Raw genomic sequence first — 19194 nt, 5'->3', positions numbered from 1 at the left:
TGATACATTATTATTAACTGAAGTCCATACATATATTAAATGAAGTCCTTACATTATTATTAACTGAAGTCACTCAGAGTTGTACGTTCTGTGGGTTTAGACAAATGCATACTGACCTGTACCCGATGCCGCAACGTTATGTCGGATAGTTTCACTGCCCTAAAAATCTGTGCACCATCTATTCCTCCCTCCTTCCCCCAGGAAACCACTGATCTTTTTACTGTCTTCATGGTTTTGCCTTTTCCAGAATGTCAGGTAGTTGGAATCATACGGTATGTAGCCTTTTCAGATTGGCTTCCTTCACTTAGTAACATGCATTTAAGTTTCCTCCTTGTCTTTTCATGGCTTGACAGCTCATTTCTTTTTAATGCTGAATAATATTCCACTGTCTGGAGGCACCAAGGTTTATTTATTCATCCACCTACTGAAGGACATCTTGGTTGCTTCGAAGTTTTAGCAATTATGAATAAAGCTGCTATAAACTTCGGTCTGCAGGTTTTTGTAAGAAAATAAGCTTTCGGCTTATGGGGTAATGATATCATTCCCCTCTACCTCCCCCACCTTTTTTTTACTTTTTAAAAGTTGTAAAATATACGTAACATAAAATTGATTATTGTAACCACTTTTAAGTGTGCAGCTCAGTGGCGCTAAGTACACTCGCGTTCTGATGCACTCGGTTTCCTTTTTCAGTGATGGTACTTCAGGTTCCCAGGGATGGGGAGGAAGCAAGGGGCCCCACCTGCAGTGCAGCGGGTGCTGGGCACGCGGGATGGATGGAAGTTTGGGAAGCTTGAACTGAAACAACAGTCGCAGCACCCACGTTCTTTCTGGGAGGTTCCATCTGCTGAGCATGTTTAATCCATTTCTCTATAGCCTTCTCTCTCAGGGCCCAAAATGCGACTTTTTAAAACCTATTTGTGGCATTCCCACGTTCCTGTTCTCTCTCTCTCTCTCTTTTTTTTTTTTTTTTTTTTTGCCCAAGACCCCTTGTGGGTTGTTTTGAAGAAAAGGGGCTTTGGAAAGAATTGATTCTTTCCCTCGGGTTCCTCCCACCACTCTGCTCACCTCCCCGTGGGGCCGCACACTTGCACCGAAGAACAGTTTGTGGGGGGCGTTCAGGACGGGGGTGGGGAGTGGCACACGCGGCAGATGGAGGAAGCGAGGGGTCCGGCGAGCTCTCCGCAGGGTGGACCCTGGGGCTGGTGACAAGGGTAGGGGAGAACTTGGCAACGAGTCTAGCTGAGCAGGTGGTCCTCCCAGAGCCTTCTCCGACGCACCTGCCCTCACTTTCCCCCTCAGCCCAGCAAGGATGTAGGACTTGCCCCTCCTTGGTTCAGATGGAGAAGCATCAGCGGCAGTCCTGTGAGGTTCCCCGGGGAGAGTGTCACCTCCCGGAGGAAGGCGTTGTGGGCTTGCTACCTCGCTGGCAGCGATCAGCTGCTACTAACGGCGTCGACGCTGCTGTGTTCACGGAACAGGCTGCAGAGAGAGCAAAATAATAATCGTGTCAGGTGTGTCAGAAATGGAGCGCTCTTTTTCTGGAATTTCTATTTTGAAGCCTGTTCCTCCCACCCCGAGGCAGTCGGTTCTGGGCTGCTTTTCTCTCTCCCCTGAGGATGGGCTGATCTGGGGGGACGGGTGGTGCTTAGCCCCCTGCTCCCCAAGCAGGCCCCCTGCTGATTCACCCTCATGTAGCACCGTCCTCGGTCTGACCCTTTTTCCCGGCCACTCCCAGCCCCCTCCTGGCTGCCCTGGGGTTCATCCCGGGCTGCACAGTGCTGGGCGCGGAACCCGGGGGGCTTCCTCCGGCCCCCCTGCTTGGACACATGCTGCGGCTGTTGTTGCTCTGTGCTCCCCTGAGGGCCCTGGGAAATGGGTCCTAGATCACCTCTCCACCCGACTCCCTGCTGAAGCCAGAGTCGGAGGGTCTCATCGCCTCCCTCCTGACCCTCTTCCTTGCCACCTGCTCCCAGCTGGGGACTGTCATGCCCGAGGATGGGGAAAACCGGCTCACCCTCCTCAGAGTCCCCTCAGGGTCTGGGCTTTGGGAGTTCAGAAGTCTTTACTCTGTTTCTGCCACGGCAGCACCCATGGAAGCCCTGCTCATCTATCCCCCTCTGCCCTTACCATTTTGCTTCTTTTCTTTTTAAATTGAAGTATAGTCGGTTTACAGTGTTGCATCAGTTTCGCACTTACCATTTGGGAACGAGTTGCAGGCAGCCCTGCCAGGCGCGAGCCTTTCTAGGACCGCAGAGCCTGCCCGGTGCCTCCCCTTGGCCAGCCGCGCACGCCAGCACAGCCCTGCTCCGTCAGCCCCTGGGTGGATAACGTGTTCTGTATGGTCTCTCGTTGTTCCCCAGCTGAATGGAGTTCCAGCTGCCCTGGGTGTGGACTTGCTGGATGACACACTCTTGATAGCTTCCTTTGCCCCAGCACTCCCACTCCTCCGCAAGGCTTGCCTGAAATCACCTCCCAAACAGAATCCTCGTCATAACCTCCTTTCCTTGGGAACTGCACCTGAGACGGCAGCCCTTCCCAGAGGTGCTGAACGGGACCTGGTGCGCTGACTGATGGGAAAGAGACAAGGGGTAGGAGGAAAGGTGGGGTGGGGAGGATTCGCCCGTTCAAAATATTTTGGCGTATCACTGGAAACTCATATGAGCACTTCCTCTGTGCCTGACGCCACCCTCGGTGTTTTCACACACGTTGCTTCATCTGATCCTCTCAGTAACTCTGCCCAAGCGGCTGGGAGCCGGGTCTCAGGGGCGTCCACCGGCAAGCAGGGGAAGCAGGGCCAGGAAGGCGGGTCTGACGGTTCCCCTGGGAAGCACCTCGAAATGCCTCAGCTAGTAGAAAGCAGAAAGTAGAAAGGCACCTTGTCTTCCATCCCCATCAGTGCCTAGGAATTCTAGAAGCACCGACTAATCTCTAACAAGTTCGGTCCTTAAATCTTTCCTTAAAAAAATGAAAGATCTCAGGTTTTTGGAGGCTGGTGGCACGGTGCTGTGAGAGATCTGTAATGTGAGGTTTAGGAGGCACAGAGACCGGGAGAGATAGTCTCGGGATACAAGAGAATAAAGGGCTGGGTGTAGCACTTGCCAATTTCTGTAGTATAAATACTCCCGGCGCAGCCAAGCCCAGGCTATGAACATGGCATTCCTGATCGTGTGGCTGGAAAGAGGTGGAGATGCGGAGTGCCGCGCCGTTGCGTAGTATCGCCGGCGTCCCGATGCAGTCCTCGTGAGAAACCTCCAGTGCTGATCAGGTTAAGATGTGATAAAGTAGTAAATGGTGAGCTTTGAATATTTAGTTCCTTTTGTCTGTGGGGGTAAAATTCACATACCATGAAAGTCACCACTTTAACTCTATGATCCGGTGGCATTTAGTGCATTCATAACCTTGTACAACTACAACCTCCATCTAGATCCAGGACAGTTTCATCACCCCAAAGGGATTCCTGCACCCAGCTAGGCCGCCACTCCTCTCTCTCTCTCTCTCTCCGTCCCTGGCAACCACTCTAATCTGTTCTTTGTATCTATGAACTTGCCTATTCTGGGTTTATATATATTATATATATAAATATATATAAATGGAATCATACAATGTGGCGTTTTGAGACTGGCGTCTTTCACTTAACATCCTGTTTTAAGCTCTGCCTATGTTGTAGCCTGTGTTAGTGCTTCCTTCCTTTTTATGGTCAAATAATACCCCATTGTACAGATAGATTGTATTTTGTTTACCCGCTCATCAGCTGGTGGACGTTTGGGTTGTTTCTGCTTTTTAGCTGTTTTGAATTGCGCTGTTACCAACATTTAGGTACAAGTGTTTGTTTGGACACCTTTTTCTCAGTTCTTTTGGGTCTATTCCTAGAAGTGGAATTTCTGGGTCGTACGATTGTTCTATGTTTAACTTTTTGAGGAACTGCTGAAACGTTTTCCACGGTGGCTGTATAACGTTCCATTCTCACTAGCAGTGTTTAGGGGTGAAAATTTCTCCACATCCTCACCAGCGCTTGTTTGTTTCAGTTTGTTATTATTACTACTACTACTACAGCCCCGCTAGTTGATGTGAAGTCATATTTCACTGTGGTTTTGATTTGCATTTTGAAATGACTAGTGATACGGAACATCCTTACATGTGCTTTTAGCCATTTCTGTATCTTCCTTGCAGAAATGTCTATTCAAGTCCTTTGCTCATTTTTAAATTAAGTTGCTTGTCTTTTTGTTATGGAGTTGAAAGTGTTCCTTATATATTCTGGATGGATCATGTACGTGATTTGCAAATATTTTCTCCCATTCCGTATGTTGTCTTTTTACTTACTTGATAGTGTCCTTTGATGTACAAAAGGTTTTAATTTTGAAGGAGTCCAATTTATCTTTTTTGTTGAATTGCTTGTGCTTTTGGTGTCATATCTTAGAATTCACTGCCAAATTTAGGGTCATGAAAGTTCACTCCTATGTTTCTGTCTGAGAGTTTTGTAGTTTTAGCTCTTACAGTTTGGTCTTTGATCAGTTTTGAGTCAGTTTTTGTATGTGGTGTGAGGTTAGGGGTTCACTTTCCTCCTTTTGCATGTGAATATCCAGTTGTAGGAACTTTGTTCTTAATATGGCTTTACTGACTTGAAAGTTTATATAATTTAACTTTTAATTATGGCCATGTGTAACAACTGGCTTGCAAAATGTCTGAAGATTTAGCAGTCAGCTCTTGTAGCCAGTGTGAGCTGCCACTATTTCTCCCTGAGCAACCTTGCTGCTGAGGCTGGAATTTGGATTTGTTTTTCTTGAGGAGCTAAGCTAGGAAGTGGCTAACGTGTGTTTATGGGGCTCCTGAGGGATAAGTGCCTAGGGAAGCATCTGGAGACCCCCAACGTGCAGCCGTGGGCCTGTCTGACATTTTCCCACTGCATCAGGCTTTCCTTTCCATGGCTGGAAGAGCACGCTGGGTCTTTCTTGCTCCCTTGCCTCTCATTTGCCCAGCTCTTCACCATGGCTGGGAGGGAACCACCTGGATCCCAGCCAGGTCTGGAGGGGCTTTGGAAGCCCCATCTTTGAGCAGAGACCCAAGCCTGATCCTGAGGCTGAAGACGTGCTCTTTTTCCTGCTGGGGTGGCCAGATAAAATATAGGGTGTTCAGTTACATTTTGATTTCAGGTAAATAACATGTACTTCTTAGTATATGCAAGACCCATACAAGAACTGGGACAAAATGATATTAAAGAATTAGGTGTTGTTTATCTGAAGTTCAAAGTTAGCTGGGAGTCCTGTACTTTCATTTGCTAAATCTAGTAAGACTCCCCTCAGGTCAGTTTTATTCCTTACTGTCCTTATCCAACAGCAGACTCAGAACTCCAGAGTGGAAAGGGCCCTAGGGAGGTGCTGATTCTCTGCCCATTTTACAGATCTAGAAACCGAGTCCCAAGTGAGAAAAGGGACTCACTCAGTACATGGAATCACTATGGACTTCGAGGACCTTGCTGAGCTACACAAGTTTTCCTTTTCATGAAGTCAGCACATTTTCTGAGCATCTCCTCTGCACAGGGCACTGTGCTAGGTGTCAGGGGACAACAGTGACAAGCCTGCCATGGACCTGTGTATAGGGCAAGAATCATAAGTTCCCTATGACATATTAAATAAGAGACAAGATTCATACAGACCGTGTATCAGCTGCACGACAGGTCACTTTCACTCTCTGAGCCTCAGTTTCCCCTTGCCTTATGTGGGGATAAGGGTATTTTTCTTGGGGATGGTTGTGGCTTCAGTGGAGGTGATAAAATGCCAGATGGGGGGTAGGGAAGTGTTTACTGTGCAAAGAGAGAAGAGAGGTACCCACAGTAAAGTCTGATTGTTGCCCACAGGTTGCCCGGCATCCCAGGCCACCCAGATGATGTGGGATGGAGGTGCCAGACCTCACCTGCTCTACCTCGCCTGCCAGGGACCAGCCAGCTCCAGCTTCTGGTCCCCCAGGGGCCCCAGGTGGGCAGGCCTCGCCTCACCTGACCCTGGGTCCTGTCATCCTGCCGCCGGAGCAAAGCCTGGCCCCCACCGTGTTTCTAAAGGCCCTGCCCATCCCACTGTACCACACAGTGCCTCCAGGGGGACTCCAGCCACGTGCCCCACTCCTGACGGGCAGCCTGGAAGGTGGGGGCATGCCCTTCATCCTCAGCCCTATGCTGCAGCCTGAAGGGCCTGGCCCCACCCAAGTGGGGAAGCCAGCCGCCCCAACGCTCACGGTGAACATAGTGGGGCCTCTGCCCGTCCTGTCTCCAGGCCTGGGGCCCACGCTGGGCAGCCCAGGCAAGGTGCGGAACGCAGGCAAGTACCTGTGTCCACACTGTGGCCGGGACTGCCTGAAGCCCAGCGTCTTGGAGAAGCACATCAGGTCCCACACAGGAGAGAGGCCCTTCCCCTGTGCCACCTGCGGCATCGCCTTTAAGACCCAGAGCAACCTGTACAAGCACAGACGGACCCAGACGCACCTCAACAACTCCCGGCTGTCCTCGGAGTCCGAGGGCGGTGGGAGCAGCCTCCCGGAGGAAGGGGACAAGGCTGGAGAGCCCGCAGGAGCTGCTGGCAGGCGGTCACAGAGACCCCGTTCTCTGGGCTCCCAAGCGGCTGGGCTCTGCCCGGCGCCCACTGCACATGGGTCCCCGGTTGCCAAGAGTCTAGACGTGAAGTCCGAAGCCGTTCCCGGCCCAGGGTCCGCGTTCGACGTCCGAGAGGCCGCTCTGGACGCGGCGCCCGGGCCCCCGCCGGCCGGCGCGCAGCCGAGGCGGAAGCTGCCGGAGCAGAGGTCCCCGACGGCCGGCAGGCCGAGCGCCGCGGAGAAGCCCGCGGAGGCCAGGGCCGCGGAGGGCCGGCTGAGGAAGTGCGAGAGCACCGACTCGGGCTACCTGTCCCGCTCGGACAGCGCCGAGCAGCCGCCGGCCGCCGGCAGCCCCCTGCACAGCCTGTCGGAGCACAGCGCCGAGTCCGAGGGCGAGGGCGGCCCGGGGCCCGGGCGCGGGGGGCGGCCGGCCGGCCTGGAGCTGGAGAAGAGGCGGCTGGAGGAGCGCATCGCCCGGCTCATCTCGCACAACCAGGCCGTGGTGGACGACCCCCAGCTGGACAACGTGCGGCCCCGCAAGACGGTCCTGTCCAAGCAGGGCAGCATCGACCTGCCCATGCCCTACACCTACAAGGACTCGTTCCACTTCGACCTGCGGCCGCCCGAGCCCGGCCGGAGGAGGCCCGCCGCCCTGGGCGCCGCGCGCTCCACCTTCACGCCGCCCGACAAGGCGCGGCCCCTCTTCTTCCACTCGGTCCCCACTCAGCTCTCCACCGGCACGGAGTGCGTGCCCGTCACCAGGAGCAACTCGCTGCCCTTCGTCGAGGGCACCAGGACGTGGCCCGAGCCGCCGGACCCCCAGGACGCCTGGCTGCGGAGGCAGAAACCTCTGAGCGCCCGGCCCGCCCCCGCGCGCCCAGCCGATGTCCCCAGCGGTCACCCCAGGGCCCTGGTCAGACAGGCAGCGGTGGAGGACTTGCCGGGTCCCCCGACCGGAGAGATGCCGACCCCCCCAGAGGACCCGGATGGGAAGAGAGCTGCTGGGGAGGGGGCGGCCAGCAAGGGCCAGGGCGCGGCAAGGAAGCGGAGCCCGAGGAAGCTGAAGATGTTCTCCCAGGAGAAGTGGCAGGTGTACGGGAATGAGACTTTCAAGAGAATCTACCAGAAAATGAAAGGCAGCCACCAAGGAGGCAAGCAGGCGAGGGAGGTGACAGGGGCCGGTGGGGCTGAGCTGGACCGCCCTCTGCAAGAAGAGGCAGCAGGGAGCAAGGGCGCAGCCCCATCCCAGGATGCAAGGAGGACCCCTGTCCCAGGGGACACGTCTTTGGGGGCCAAGCCAGCACCTTCGGCAAGTCCGCCAGCCCTGGAGGGCTTCTTGGTGACCCAGCCCCCAAAGCAGAGGAAGACAGTGGCCAGAGGGGGAGGCAGTGACCAGCCAGGGGTGAATGCCCTCAGCTGCAGGGAACCCCCCTGTCTGGGCAACAAGAGCCCTCTGCTTCCTCCAAATAGGGGGCTGGAGCTGGGGTCTCAGCTGCCCCCAGAGCTTGGTCCCCCAGAAGGAGGTGACCTAGAGGCTTCCAGGCCAGGTTTGCCAGACCCCAAGCTGGAAGGCAGCACCCATGGTAGTAGTGGCTCAAAGGAGACCTGTCAGCGGGCTCATGTTGTCCTGAGATGGCCCGGCGATAGCTCTGGGGAGCCCCAGCCCACAGAGGAGGAGCTCCCCTCGGAGAGGAAGAAGCTGAAGGTGGAGGAGCTAAGCTGCCAGGAGCCCCTGAGAGCAGGAGGAGAGACCCCTGGGGGTCCTGTGCAAGCCACCTCCCCACCTGCTCAGAACCAGGACAGTGATCCCAGGGAGAAGCCAGGAGAGCTGCCTGGAAGTGGTGACTGCACAGTGAGGGTTAGGGCTGGGCGACTGGGCGAGCCTGGGAAAGCCTCCAGCGCCTCCCCTGAAGTTGCTTCTGGGGCCCTAAGGCACGTGGGGCCACAGAACAAGGATTCTCTGCTGTGTCCTACAGCCCCCAGGGGTCCCTCCCTGGCAGCCACCCAGCCTCGGACTCCCAGCATCCTCACTGCTCCAGTGGATACCTCTTTTCTTCCTCAGTACCTCCTCAGATTACCCCAGGGAGAGACCCATCCCCCACCTCCCGTCACCCAGAAGCCAGACCAGGGCCCAGACCCTCTCTGCAGGAGCGGGTACCTGGAGGAACGGGCATCCTTTGTCAGATCAGGGCTGGGGGCCCTCTTGCCTCCCTGCCCAGCTTTAAGCCAGGTCCCAGGTGGAGCAGACAGCTTCTGGGAGGACCCCAGCTGGTCCGGGCCACGGGACAGGAGAAAGCGGGTGCTTGGAGAGGAGAAAGGGGGCCTGGACACTGGCCTCCCAGCAGCCGGGGCCCCCAGGAGGGCGGCCTCCTTCCTGCCCACCCCAGTGTGTGACTCCCGAGGGAGTGAGACCCACGACACCCAAGCACTCTGCGGGAGCAGCACTGCGGCAAGAGCCTGCCCCTCTGGGGGCGTCCTGAGCCCCTGGGATCCCAACAGGGAGTTGAGGGGGCCTCCTGAGAGTGTCTCGGCAGAAGAAAGTCCTTCTCCAGAGCGGCCAGCGGGGCTCAGTCCATGCTGCTCCCGCCAGCCCAGCTCCTTCCTCTCGGCCCTCTCGGCCCCAGGCTGGCCTGAGCTGGCCGTGGGTACCCAGGCAGAGACTCTGGGGCTCATTGGGGCCCAGGGCCCTTTCCCCTCACTGAGGGCCGAACCCCGGCTCACGTGGTGTTGCTTAAGCCGCAGCCTCCCTCTGCCTATGGAGCAGAAGGAGAAGGATGCTTCCGTGTACCTGGCACTGCACTTCCCTGGCGACAGCCCCCCAGAGGAGGGTCCGGACGCCCGGCCAGTGAGCAAGGCTGTGTCTGGAGGATGGCCCAGGACCAGGCCCGGAGGAGGAGGGCAGACGCAGATGTTGAAGGTAACATCCAGCTCCGCCCCAGGGCCCTGGGGGCTGAGGGAGAGCGCTTAGCGGGCAGGACTTACAATGATGGAGAGAAAGTAGGAAGATGTCCCTTGCAGCATCTGTTGTCCATTATAACGTCTTCTCCGCCTGCTCCCGGGGGAAGTTGGGGCTACCACATACAGGGCAGGGAAGAATAAAGGCTAAAAATGTAAAATGAAACAAAAGAAAACCCTGAAAAAAGAAGTTTCAAAGGAAAGAATTATTGTACCCGAGACTCTGGGTGAGATATTTTTCATAAAAAGATATTTTTCATAACTAGACATAAAACTTCACTCTGTGCTTCCTGGTAACAGAGGCAAAAAGTGAAATGAAACTCTGTCCAGAATAACTCTGGGTCCCCCAAGAGTAGTGGATTAGTAAGGATTGTGCTGGGCCCAAGAGAGGGGGGACCAAGGTCCAGCATAGCCCTCCTTCCCCCAAAAGGCAGTCAGGCGTTGGGCAGGGGGGTTCCTGGGGAGACAGAGTTGGGGAAGGGGAAGGAGCCGGCCACAGTGTGCCCTAGGTCTCTAGTCATCTCCAAAGGTCTGTGCATCCAGCACAGGCAGGGTTCCAGAAGTTTCCAGCTAGGAACGCTCAGCCCATTTGGCAGTGCGGCATTCCCATGCCTGGTTTCCCCAGATGGGCATCCTGTCTGCAGAGAGACCCCTTCTGTGTTGTTCCCACCACGAGGGCTGTGAGCAGCGTGATGCCAGCAGGCCTGGTATTTTCAGCTCTCCGACCCAGCAGTCCCCGCGGTGACATCCCAGGACCGGGTGTCCGAGCCAGGATGGAAGAAAGCACTGCCTCGCAGGAGGGCGAAGACACTTCGTGGGAGCAGCAGGCAGAGAACCCTGAGCATCGTCTCTAAAAGGTAGGGCGCGCGGCCGCCGCAGTCACTTCCACGTGCGCCCGCAGCCTTAGGAACCACGAGCTGTGATTCCAGTAAACCTCGAGGATAAACTTCACAAGGGATTCAGAGGGCATCCCTGTGCTTGGGAGAGGGTACTGGCTGGGATCTGGGGGCCAGGACTCAGTTTACCTCCCCACCCGTCCAGCCCGCACAGCACCACTGGCTGCGTGTGTTTCAGTGGGGCCTTTTTTTTTTTAAGGCCAGGAATCCAGCAAATATTTGAAATATTTCAACTGAGTTGAAAATGCAGCCATCCAGTTGTAAGCCCTGAAGAGAGAGCGTGTTAATTATTTACAGCTTTTATTGTTTTTTTAATTATGCAAGCGAGGCATGTCCTTTGCAGAAAAATTAGAAAATACAGCTGAGCAGGAAGAAGACAGTAAAACATCCAAGTCACCTCCCCACGCGGAGACGATCACCGTTAATGTTTAGGTGGCTGCCCTTCCAGACTTTTCTCTGTGGTCTGTGCACGTAACATAATCTACCGACCGCAAGCTGGGGGGCAGATGGATTTTAATACCACTCTGTCGTCGTGTCACTGACTGTCTTGTTCCTTTGCTCAAAATCATTCAGGTTGCCCGTTGCACACAAGGTAAAAAGCAAATTCTTACCTGCTGTTTTTTGTTTTTTTTTTTTTTTGAGGGGAGGTAGTTAGGTTTACTTGTTGTTGAGGAGGTGCTGGGACTGAACCCAGGGCCTTGTGCATGCTAAGCATGCGCTCTGCCACTGAGCTAGACCCTCCCCAAGAAGCAAATTCTTTAATCAGACCCCACCCCCTCTCAGAGAACCTTTTCAGTCCCATTTTCCCATGGCTGCCCATCCCGCTGCGCAGTACCAGCCCTCACCCATGCCCTATTTGACACTCTGAACCCAGATCCCCGAGGCACTCCTGTGTCCCCACTCTACAGTTTGGCCCCCCACACTCTCCCCTTTCTAGAATGCTCAGCCTTCTCCCTTTGTGGTCAGTATTTGGTCCAAAGCCTATGTACTCTTCCAGAGGACATGCAGATTCCTAGTGCTCGCCAGCAGCTGCTCAGACCCTCAGTGGCTGGAGACAGCAGGCCCTCTTACGAGGTCCCTGCCCCCGTTTCTGCCAGGGACCCCATGTTCAGAGCTGGCATCGCTGAGGCTTGCTGTGTACCAGGCACTGTACAAGGGCTCCTCGTTTCCCTCATGAGGAAACTGAGACACAAAGAGGTCGGGGACCCAGATCTGAACCAGCGAGTCTTACTTCAGGGCCCATGTGCCACACAGCGGCTCCCAGCACATAACAGACACCAGAGTTGCTTAGGGTTTTTTTCTGGAGTTTTCTTGCGATGCTGGGTCAAATTCAGTAGGTCTGGGACAGGGCCCGAGATTCTGTATCTCTAACTTGCTCCCTGGAGATGCTGAGGATGTTGGTCCAGGCAACATGCTTGGAGAGCGACCCTTTACGCTGCCCCAAACCACATCCTGTCCTTTCCAACACCCAGCATTTTTTCAGCCTGTGCTTTAGTTCACGGATTATTCAAGGCTCTTGTGGCACCAGCCCAACTTTAAGTAGCCTGAACCAAAGAAGGACAACTGCCTGTGTAACAGGGGCACGCAGCTCTGACCCAGACCGTGTGGAGTGGGTAGGGATGGCCCCTCAGGGAGACTTGGGTGCAGTTCTCACAGCAGGGGAATGAATTCCAGCCAGACCAAAGGGCAGCTGCCCTTACAGCTCTGGGCGCACAGGGCTTCCCGCGTGGCTTTGCTCCCACATGACTGCAGTGGAGGAAGTGACACCTGCCACGCCAACCTCTCTAGGCTTCAGTCAGGGTCCCGGAGGCGTCAGGAGGAGAATGGCTGGGTGGGAGAGGGTGGCCATTTACAGCTCCTTCCTTCCCAGCACTTGAACTTGACTGTTGAAAGAAACAGTCATCGTGCACCTGCGAGGTGCCAGGTGTCCACACGTGGAGGCCGTCTGGGAAACGTTCCCAAACAAAGCTGATGGTCCCAGGCTGGTGCTCCAAGAGGCCTGGAGACATCTCTACAGGATGCCCTGCAAACCTGCCACCACCCAGGGGTCAAACACCCACCCTGTGTGCGTGACTGCATACGTGACGTGTGTATCGATGTATACATCCATCTGCCCGCTCCTGTGTGTGTGTGTGCACGCAGACCTATCTATTGCCTATCAACCCACATGTTCTCTCCTCAGGAAAGCAGCCTATTTTTAAGTTCACTTTCCCATTTTCACTTCAGTTGTCTTAATGTGCTACAGAAAATGAAATACTGTAAAAGAGATTCCCCTCTGGGCCTTAGCTCACAGAAAAGGGTAAAATTCATGCATCAGAGTATCTGTTCTCTTCTTCTCCTTTTTTGAAAACAAATTTAAAAACACAGGAAAGTTTACCTATAATGGAAAAGAATCTGCAAAAGAATATGTGTGTGTATGTGGATATATACGTATCTGAATCACTTTGCTGGATACCTGAAACTAACACAGCCTTGTAAATCAAGTACACTTCAATTTAAAAAATACACTCTTAAAAAAATACAAGAAAGTTTAAAAAATCTATAACAGATTTCTGGGTAATGATCCAGAATTAACAGATGTTAATATTTTATCATATTTGCTTCTGAGCCTTAAAAAAAAACATTACTTTATATATTTTATATATATATAATATTTACATTATATATGTATATAATTTAAAACAAAATAAAACAAAAAGGTAATTATGTAGTTTTTTATGTTTGGCACACAAATGGTTTCCATCCATATGTTCATATCGTACAAATTAATGTATCCACTAATGCATAGGATTAGTTTGTGTCTTTAAGATAGATATGTAAGTATCACACTGCATTTATCCCCCTTCAGTTTGATTTTTAAACTCGATATTGTGTTTTTGAAGCTCTAGTCACACACAGATCCAGTGGGTACACACAGACCAAATTCATTTGTAGTAACTGCTGTAGAGTGTTCCATTCCACGAGAATGACACGTTTTATTTTCCATCCTCCCATTTAGGAACATTTAAATTGGTTCCACTTTTTTTTTTTTTTTTTTGCCAATTTTGCAATGGGCGTGTTTATACGTGCCTCCTTACGCCAACATAAGAGGTTTTCTAAGAAATACACCTAAAGGTGGAATTCCTGGGTTAGGAGATCATCTCATTTTCAACTTTACAAGTTACTACCAAGTCACTCCCTGGAGTGGGTGTGTCACTTCAGGTTCCTCCGGCCGTGGGAGCTTGCCCTGCTCCCGTGTTCTCACTACTGTCTATTCTGAGCAGAGTTTTCATGTTTTGCCCGTCAGAACTTGCAGGGTTCCGTATGTCTCCCAGACTTGCACGAATCCCTTGCCTGTTGTATAGACCGCAGACATTTCCCCAAGTCTGTTGTCTTTTCAAGCCGCTCATTTTTCTTTACCCACAGAATCGCAAATATCCTGCCTCTTCATTCCTTTCGGCGTATCAGATCTTCCTTCTGAGGTGGTTTTCGTCTTTCTGAAGCACACCCTTTTGAATTCCATTTAAAGAAGAGAAATCTCAGTTTTTATTAATCTGGAAATGCATTTATTTCATCCTTGTTGAAAAATATTTTTTGCTGGGTGTACCGTCTTAGGTTGACAGTTACTTCCTCTCAGCACTTCCAAGCCATTTCTGCCTCATCGTTCGGCTGCCATTCTGTGGTGAGAAGTCAGCTGCTCATCTGCCCATCTGTCTTCTGAAGTTCTCTTATCTCTGGCTGCTTTCAAGATCTTCTTTTAATCTTTGGTGTTCCATATGTTTCTTCTGATGCATACAGGTTCATGCAACTTTTATTTTTTCCATTGGGGATCCACTGGGCTTTTATAATTTCTGGATTGATGTCTACGTAGAAAATTCTCCACATCACTCTTCAAATGCTGCCTCTATCCCAGTCTCTGTCCTCTGTTTCTGGAACATGGAAACAACGTATCTGAGAATTTCTCTTGCTTTCATGTCCAGTAACCTCTGCTTTCAACAAATTTGTCTTTCTCTGCGATAATCTAGATACTTTGTTTAGAACTGTCTTTAAATTTTTACTAATTTTCTTAATTCACTGAGTGTTTTTTAAAGGGTCTATTGATGTATATTGAAGTTTAACATTATGCATATTTAATATGCAGAATTTAATAAGTTTTGACGTAGGCTCACGCCTGTGAAGCCAACAGCACCATCAAGGTGGTGAACGTAGCCAGAATCCCCGAAGTTTCCACGTAGCCCTTAACAAAAGCTGTGTCCCAATCTGTTTATACATTCAGTTGTTGGTGGACATTTGGCTTGTTTCATTTGGGGGCTGTTATAAATAAAAATTACTGTAAATATTTATATGTAAGTCTTTGTATGGATATAAGATTTAAATTCCCTTGGGTAAATGCCTAAGAGTGGGATGTCTGGATTGAATGGTAGATGCATAATTCATTTTTAAAGATGCTGCCAAGCTGTTTTCCAAGGCGGCGTATCATGTTACGTCACCAGCAGTGTCTGAGACTTTCAGTTTCTCCTCATCCTGGCCAGCACCTGGTATGGCCATTCTCCTTTTGTAGTCATTCTAATAGGTGTGCAGTGCTATCTTATTAGTTTGAATTTTCATTTCCCTGATAACTGATGATATTGAACATCTTTTCATGGGCTTATTTGTCATTTTTGTGGAACATCTGTTCAGCTCTTTCGCCCACTAAAACTGGGTTGGCTGTTTTCTTACTATTAACTTTTTAGAGTGCTTTTTACATTCCGGTTGTCAGTCCTTTATCAGAGATGCAACTTGTAACTATTTCCTTCCAGTCTGTGCCTTGTTTTTTAATTCTCTTAACGGTGTCTTTTAAAGAGCAGATATTTTAAATTCTGATGAATTCCCATCATCGTCCTTTCTTTGGATTGTGCTTTTGATGTCATAACTAAAACCTCTTTGCTTAAAGCATGGCCACAAGAATTTTTCTCCTAAGTTTCCTTCTAAAGTTTTGTCCTTTCATGTTTAACATTCAGTCCTGTGATCAAATTTTTGTGTATGGTGCTGTTTTGGCAGGCGGATGCCAAATCGCTCCAGCACGATTTGTTCATCTGTCTATTTTGATGCAAATACCGCACTATCTTGATGACTCTGCCTGACCTGAGGACTTGCTATAAAGCTAAAGTGCTCAAGGCAGTGTGTATTCACGTCAAAATAGACAAATAGATCAATGAAAGGCAATAAGAATATAGAACACTGTCTGTGGTCAATTGGTTTTTGACAAAGGTTTGAAGGAAATTCAATGGAGAAAGGCTAGTCTTTTCAATAAATGGTGCCGGACCTGGAAAGTGCCCCCACCGGGAAGCCAGGGCAGTCGTGGGGCTCACCCCGTCTGCTCCTCTTCCCTCAGGGACTGCTGCCTCGTTGCTTCGCGTCCAGTGTCCTGAAAAGCGTTGGTTCGTACATTAGTCCAGTTTCTTATTTGTGAGGGTAAATCCAGTCCCTGCTACGCCACCTTGGTCAGAAGAAGCCATCCCTGGGCTATTGCAGGGACCTCTTCCTTGGTCCCTCTGCTTTTACAGATCCATTGAGTTTTAAATTTTATGATTATTATGATTATGATTATCATTATTTTTTTTTGGTGGGGGGAGGTAATTAGGTTTCACTGATTTATTTATTTTTAGAGGAGGTACTGGGGATTGAACCCAGGACCTCGTGCATGCTAGGCATGCACTCTACCACATGAGCTAGACCCTCCCCCTTTAAATTTAATTATTAATATATATTACGTTCACTTTTTTTAAAGTTCCATCTAATTATCTTTCCAAATCTGCCTGGTCCTTTTTATAGTCTCTTGCTCTCTGCTCTTCTTTTTTATTGAGGTATGACTGGCAAACCTAGAAGCTGTACATATTTATTATCTAGGTCTTGATGAGTTTGAAGATGAGCGTATACCCACGAAACCATCACCACATACAGTGCCCTGATCTTCCCTCGACTGATTTGTCATCTCTAGAAGTTTCTTCCCTTCTTTTTTTTTTTTTGATAAGAATATTTGACATAAGATGCACCCTCCTAAATTTTAAAGAATGTAACAGAGTTGTTAACCGTGTGCACTATTGTTACCTGTAGATGCCTAGTGCCTGTTCATTTTGCAGAAGCGAAACTTCGTGCATCAGCACCCTCTGGTTCCCCCTCCCTCCAGGGCCTGGTAATCACGAGCCTATTCTGTTTTCATGAGTTTGACTGTGTTAGGTTCCTCATATAAGTGGGACCACGTAGGATCTCTGTACCTGGCTGACTTCATTTAGCGTAGCGTCTCCCAGTCCATCCATGGTGCAGCAAATGGCAAGATTTCTTCCTTTTTAAGGAGAACAATATTCCATTGTGTGGATACATCGTAGTATTTTTATCTGTTCATCCATCAGTGCACGTTTGGGTTGTTTCCATATCTTGGCTGTTGTAACTAATACTGCAATAAACGTGGGCTCAAGATATCTTCAAGGTTCTGATTTCAGTTTGTTTGGGTATACACCCAGAAGTGGGTCATGGAGTAGTTCTATTTTTAAGATTGAGGAATTTTCATTCCGTTTTCCATAGTGGTTGTCCCAATTTACATTCCCACCCAGGACCATGCTGTGCCTGTTACTGTAGCTTTGTGATGTATTTTAAAATTATGAAGTGTGATGCCTCCTGCTTAGTTCTTCTTGCTCGATTGCTTCAGTTATTCAGAGTCTCTTGTGGTTCCATATGAATTTTAAGATTGTTTTCTCTATTTATGTAATCTTTTATTTTCAGTCTTTTAAAAAACACACTAAATATTTTACGCCTGCTAATGCCAACATAGAAGTTGTGGCACGTTTGGCTCTGTTCTATGTACTGGCTCTCACCTAGGGTAACGTGTTTCCTTGTTTGTTTTTGGATTTTTTGATGGTGACCTGAGATTTTTGGAACTTTGAGATGGGTTTCTCCAGTAATTTGTTTTGCTTCTTCTGGGTGCCTAGGGGCACCCACTGAGCACTGCTTCAAATAAAATTCTTGGTTGTGGGTTTTTCCACATCACAGTGTAGTTTGAATTCAGACTGCAAACTCATGCAAAGACTGTCTTATTATGAAATTAGCAGGAGAGACTTTTGCCTCCTTCACTCAGCGGTAAAATAGGAGTTTTTTTTTTTTTTTTTTTTTAATGTTCCCTGGGCAGGTGGTGGGGGTACAATGTATTATTCCTAACTCACCCATTTATTGAGGGTATAATCTCAGTGGCGTCAGCTTTATGCCGGAGGCGAGGTCGGGCCTCCCACCTGACCCTCCCCAGGGCAGACCCTGGGCTTCAGCCCTGCGCCCCGCAGCCCACCGGGCCCTGAGGGTGGGAGAGCAGGCTCGCTTGGCTTGGCAAATGCCCTCGCAGCGCAAACTCTCTTGCTCCTTCGGGTGTCTGTTTTCACCTGGTTTTTGACTTTTAAATATATCTTGCCTTCTAATTAGAGCAGCAGTGCCGTTAAATATAAGTTGTGGAGATTTTTATATCTTAATCTGCATTTTCAGCCGGTCTCAGCGTGAGGGTGAACGCGGCGGCAGCGGGCAGAGGGGCTTCTCGTTTTCTAACCTGGCTTAGGGCTCTGTCATCAAGAAGTCGCCCGTCCTGACGTAGCCCCGTGGGGCTAGCTTTTCCCTCACGATGGTCGCCTTTGACCTTGTCTAAGGAATCTTTCCTCACTCTCAATCTCCCAGCATCACAAATACAAAAATACATTCTGTTAGGTTCTTCCTCTCTCTCTCTTTTAATGTAAAGAGGGATTTATTTTTATTTTGTATAGAAAACAATGGACTTTGGGTCAAATGTGGCTTTTGACTTGTTTCTGTATGCCCTTGTTAGGTAAGCATGGTTTTTACATTTTTAAAAGAAAAAAAATATAAATATATATGCTATATTCTATAAGAATATATTTATTTATTTATGAAAAATATGTGGCAGAGATTGTATGTAGCTTGTAAAGTCTAAACTATTTATTACCTGGACCTTTGCACAAAAAGCTTGTAGACGCCTGGCCTAATCTGCTTTTTTCACTTATTTGCTGTATTTCAACTTCCCATTTATACTAGGAGTTTATTTCAGGGCCCTCCATTCTGTTCCATTTGTCTCTCTGTTTGTTGCCGACTCCAAATACTGCGCTGAAATGAAAATGGCTGTTGCCATTAATGAAAGCCCACGAGTTAAAGGAGAGGGGTTAGGAAAGGTGGGGTCCATCTGCAGAGTGGAAATGGGAAAATACAGACAACTCATGCCTGGACACCTAAGCGCCCTGACGCTAACTAGAGACGCAGAGAGTCAGAGCGTTCCCGGAAGAGGTCTCTGCCGGGCCCAAAGCAGGCGCCTGCCCATGGAATTGGAGTTTATCGATTAATTTGTAACTGCGTGCGTGCCGTATGGGGCGTGACACACTGCGCGCCGTGGTCCAGGAAGCTCCCAGCAGATGGGACGGTGAATCGGGAAGCCCCGCGTGATGGGAATGCAGCGAGTGAGGAGGAGATTGGAGGTTCTGAGGCAGAAGGGTGCTCTGCAAACCCCCAAATACACGTTAGTCACGGAAGGGGAGGGCGAAGGAGAAAACGCTGACAGTGGAATTCTCTTAATCGATGGTGTTTTCCCTTCTACGGTGGGTGTTTATCTGTCTGAGCCAAGTGTCTGCTCACTCAGTCATGACGCAGTTTACTTATTCAACAAGGTGACACTCAGTAACGAGAGCTCAGTCTCCCAAGTGAGATGGAGACACACACCTGGGGATGTGGTGGCTGCCACTATGCTGAGCCCCTCTGT

The 19194-nt window shown here is 50.2% G+C and overlaps 1 protein-coding gene across 8 annotated transcripts in view; it reads left to right on the top strand.

Annotated features, from left to right (window-relative positions):
• Positions 1–19194, top strand: part of ZNF831 (zinc finger protein 831) — a 120306-nt gene that overhangs the window by 10076 nt on the left and 91036 nt on the right. For 6 of the 8 annotated variants that reach the window (XR_010384999.1, XR_010385000.1, XM_064496957.1 and 3 more), the window contains exons 2-3: positions 5855–9499; positions 10255–10394. Coding sequence is in view for 6 of the 8 variants with exons in the window: in XM_064496957.1 (XP_064353027.1) it covers positions 5891–9499; positions 10255–10394 (3749 nt within the window). In the remaining 2 variants the exon portion in view is untranslated. The remainder of the gene's footprint in view (positions 1–5854; positions 9500–10254; positions 10395–19194) is intronic. The other 2 variants (XM_064496956.1, XM_031434432.2) reach the window with 1 other exon arrangement.

Source organism: Camelus dromedarius, chromosome 18 (assembly GCF_036321535.1).
Source record: "Camelus dromedarius isolate mCamDro1 chromosome 18, mCamDro1.pat, whole genome shotgun sequence".
NCBI lineage: Eukaryota > Metazoa > Chordata > Mammalia > Artiodactyla > Camelidae > Camelus > Camelus dromedarius.
Note: the sequence above shows the minus strand (reverse complement) of the source record. Positions and strands in the feature narration are given on the sequence as shown.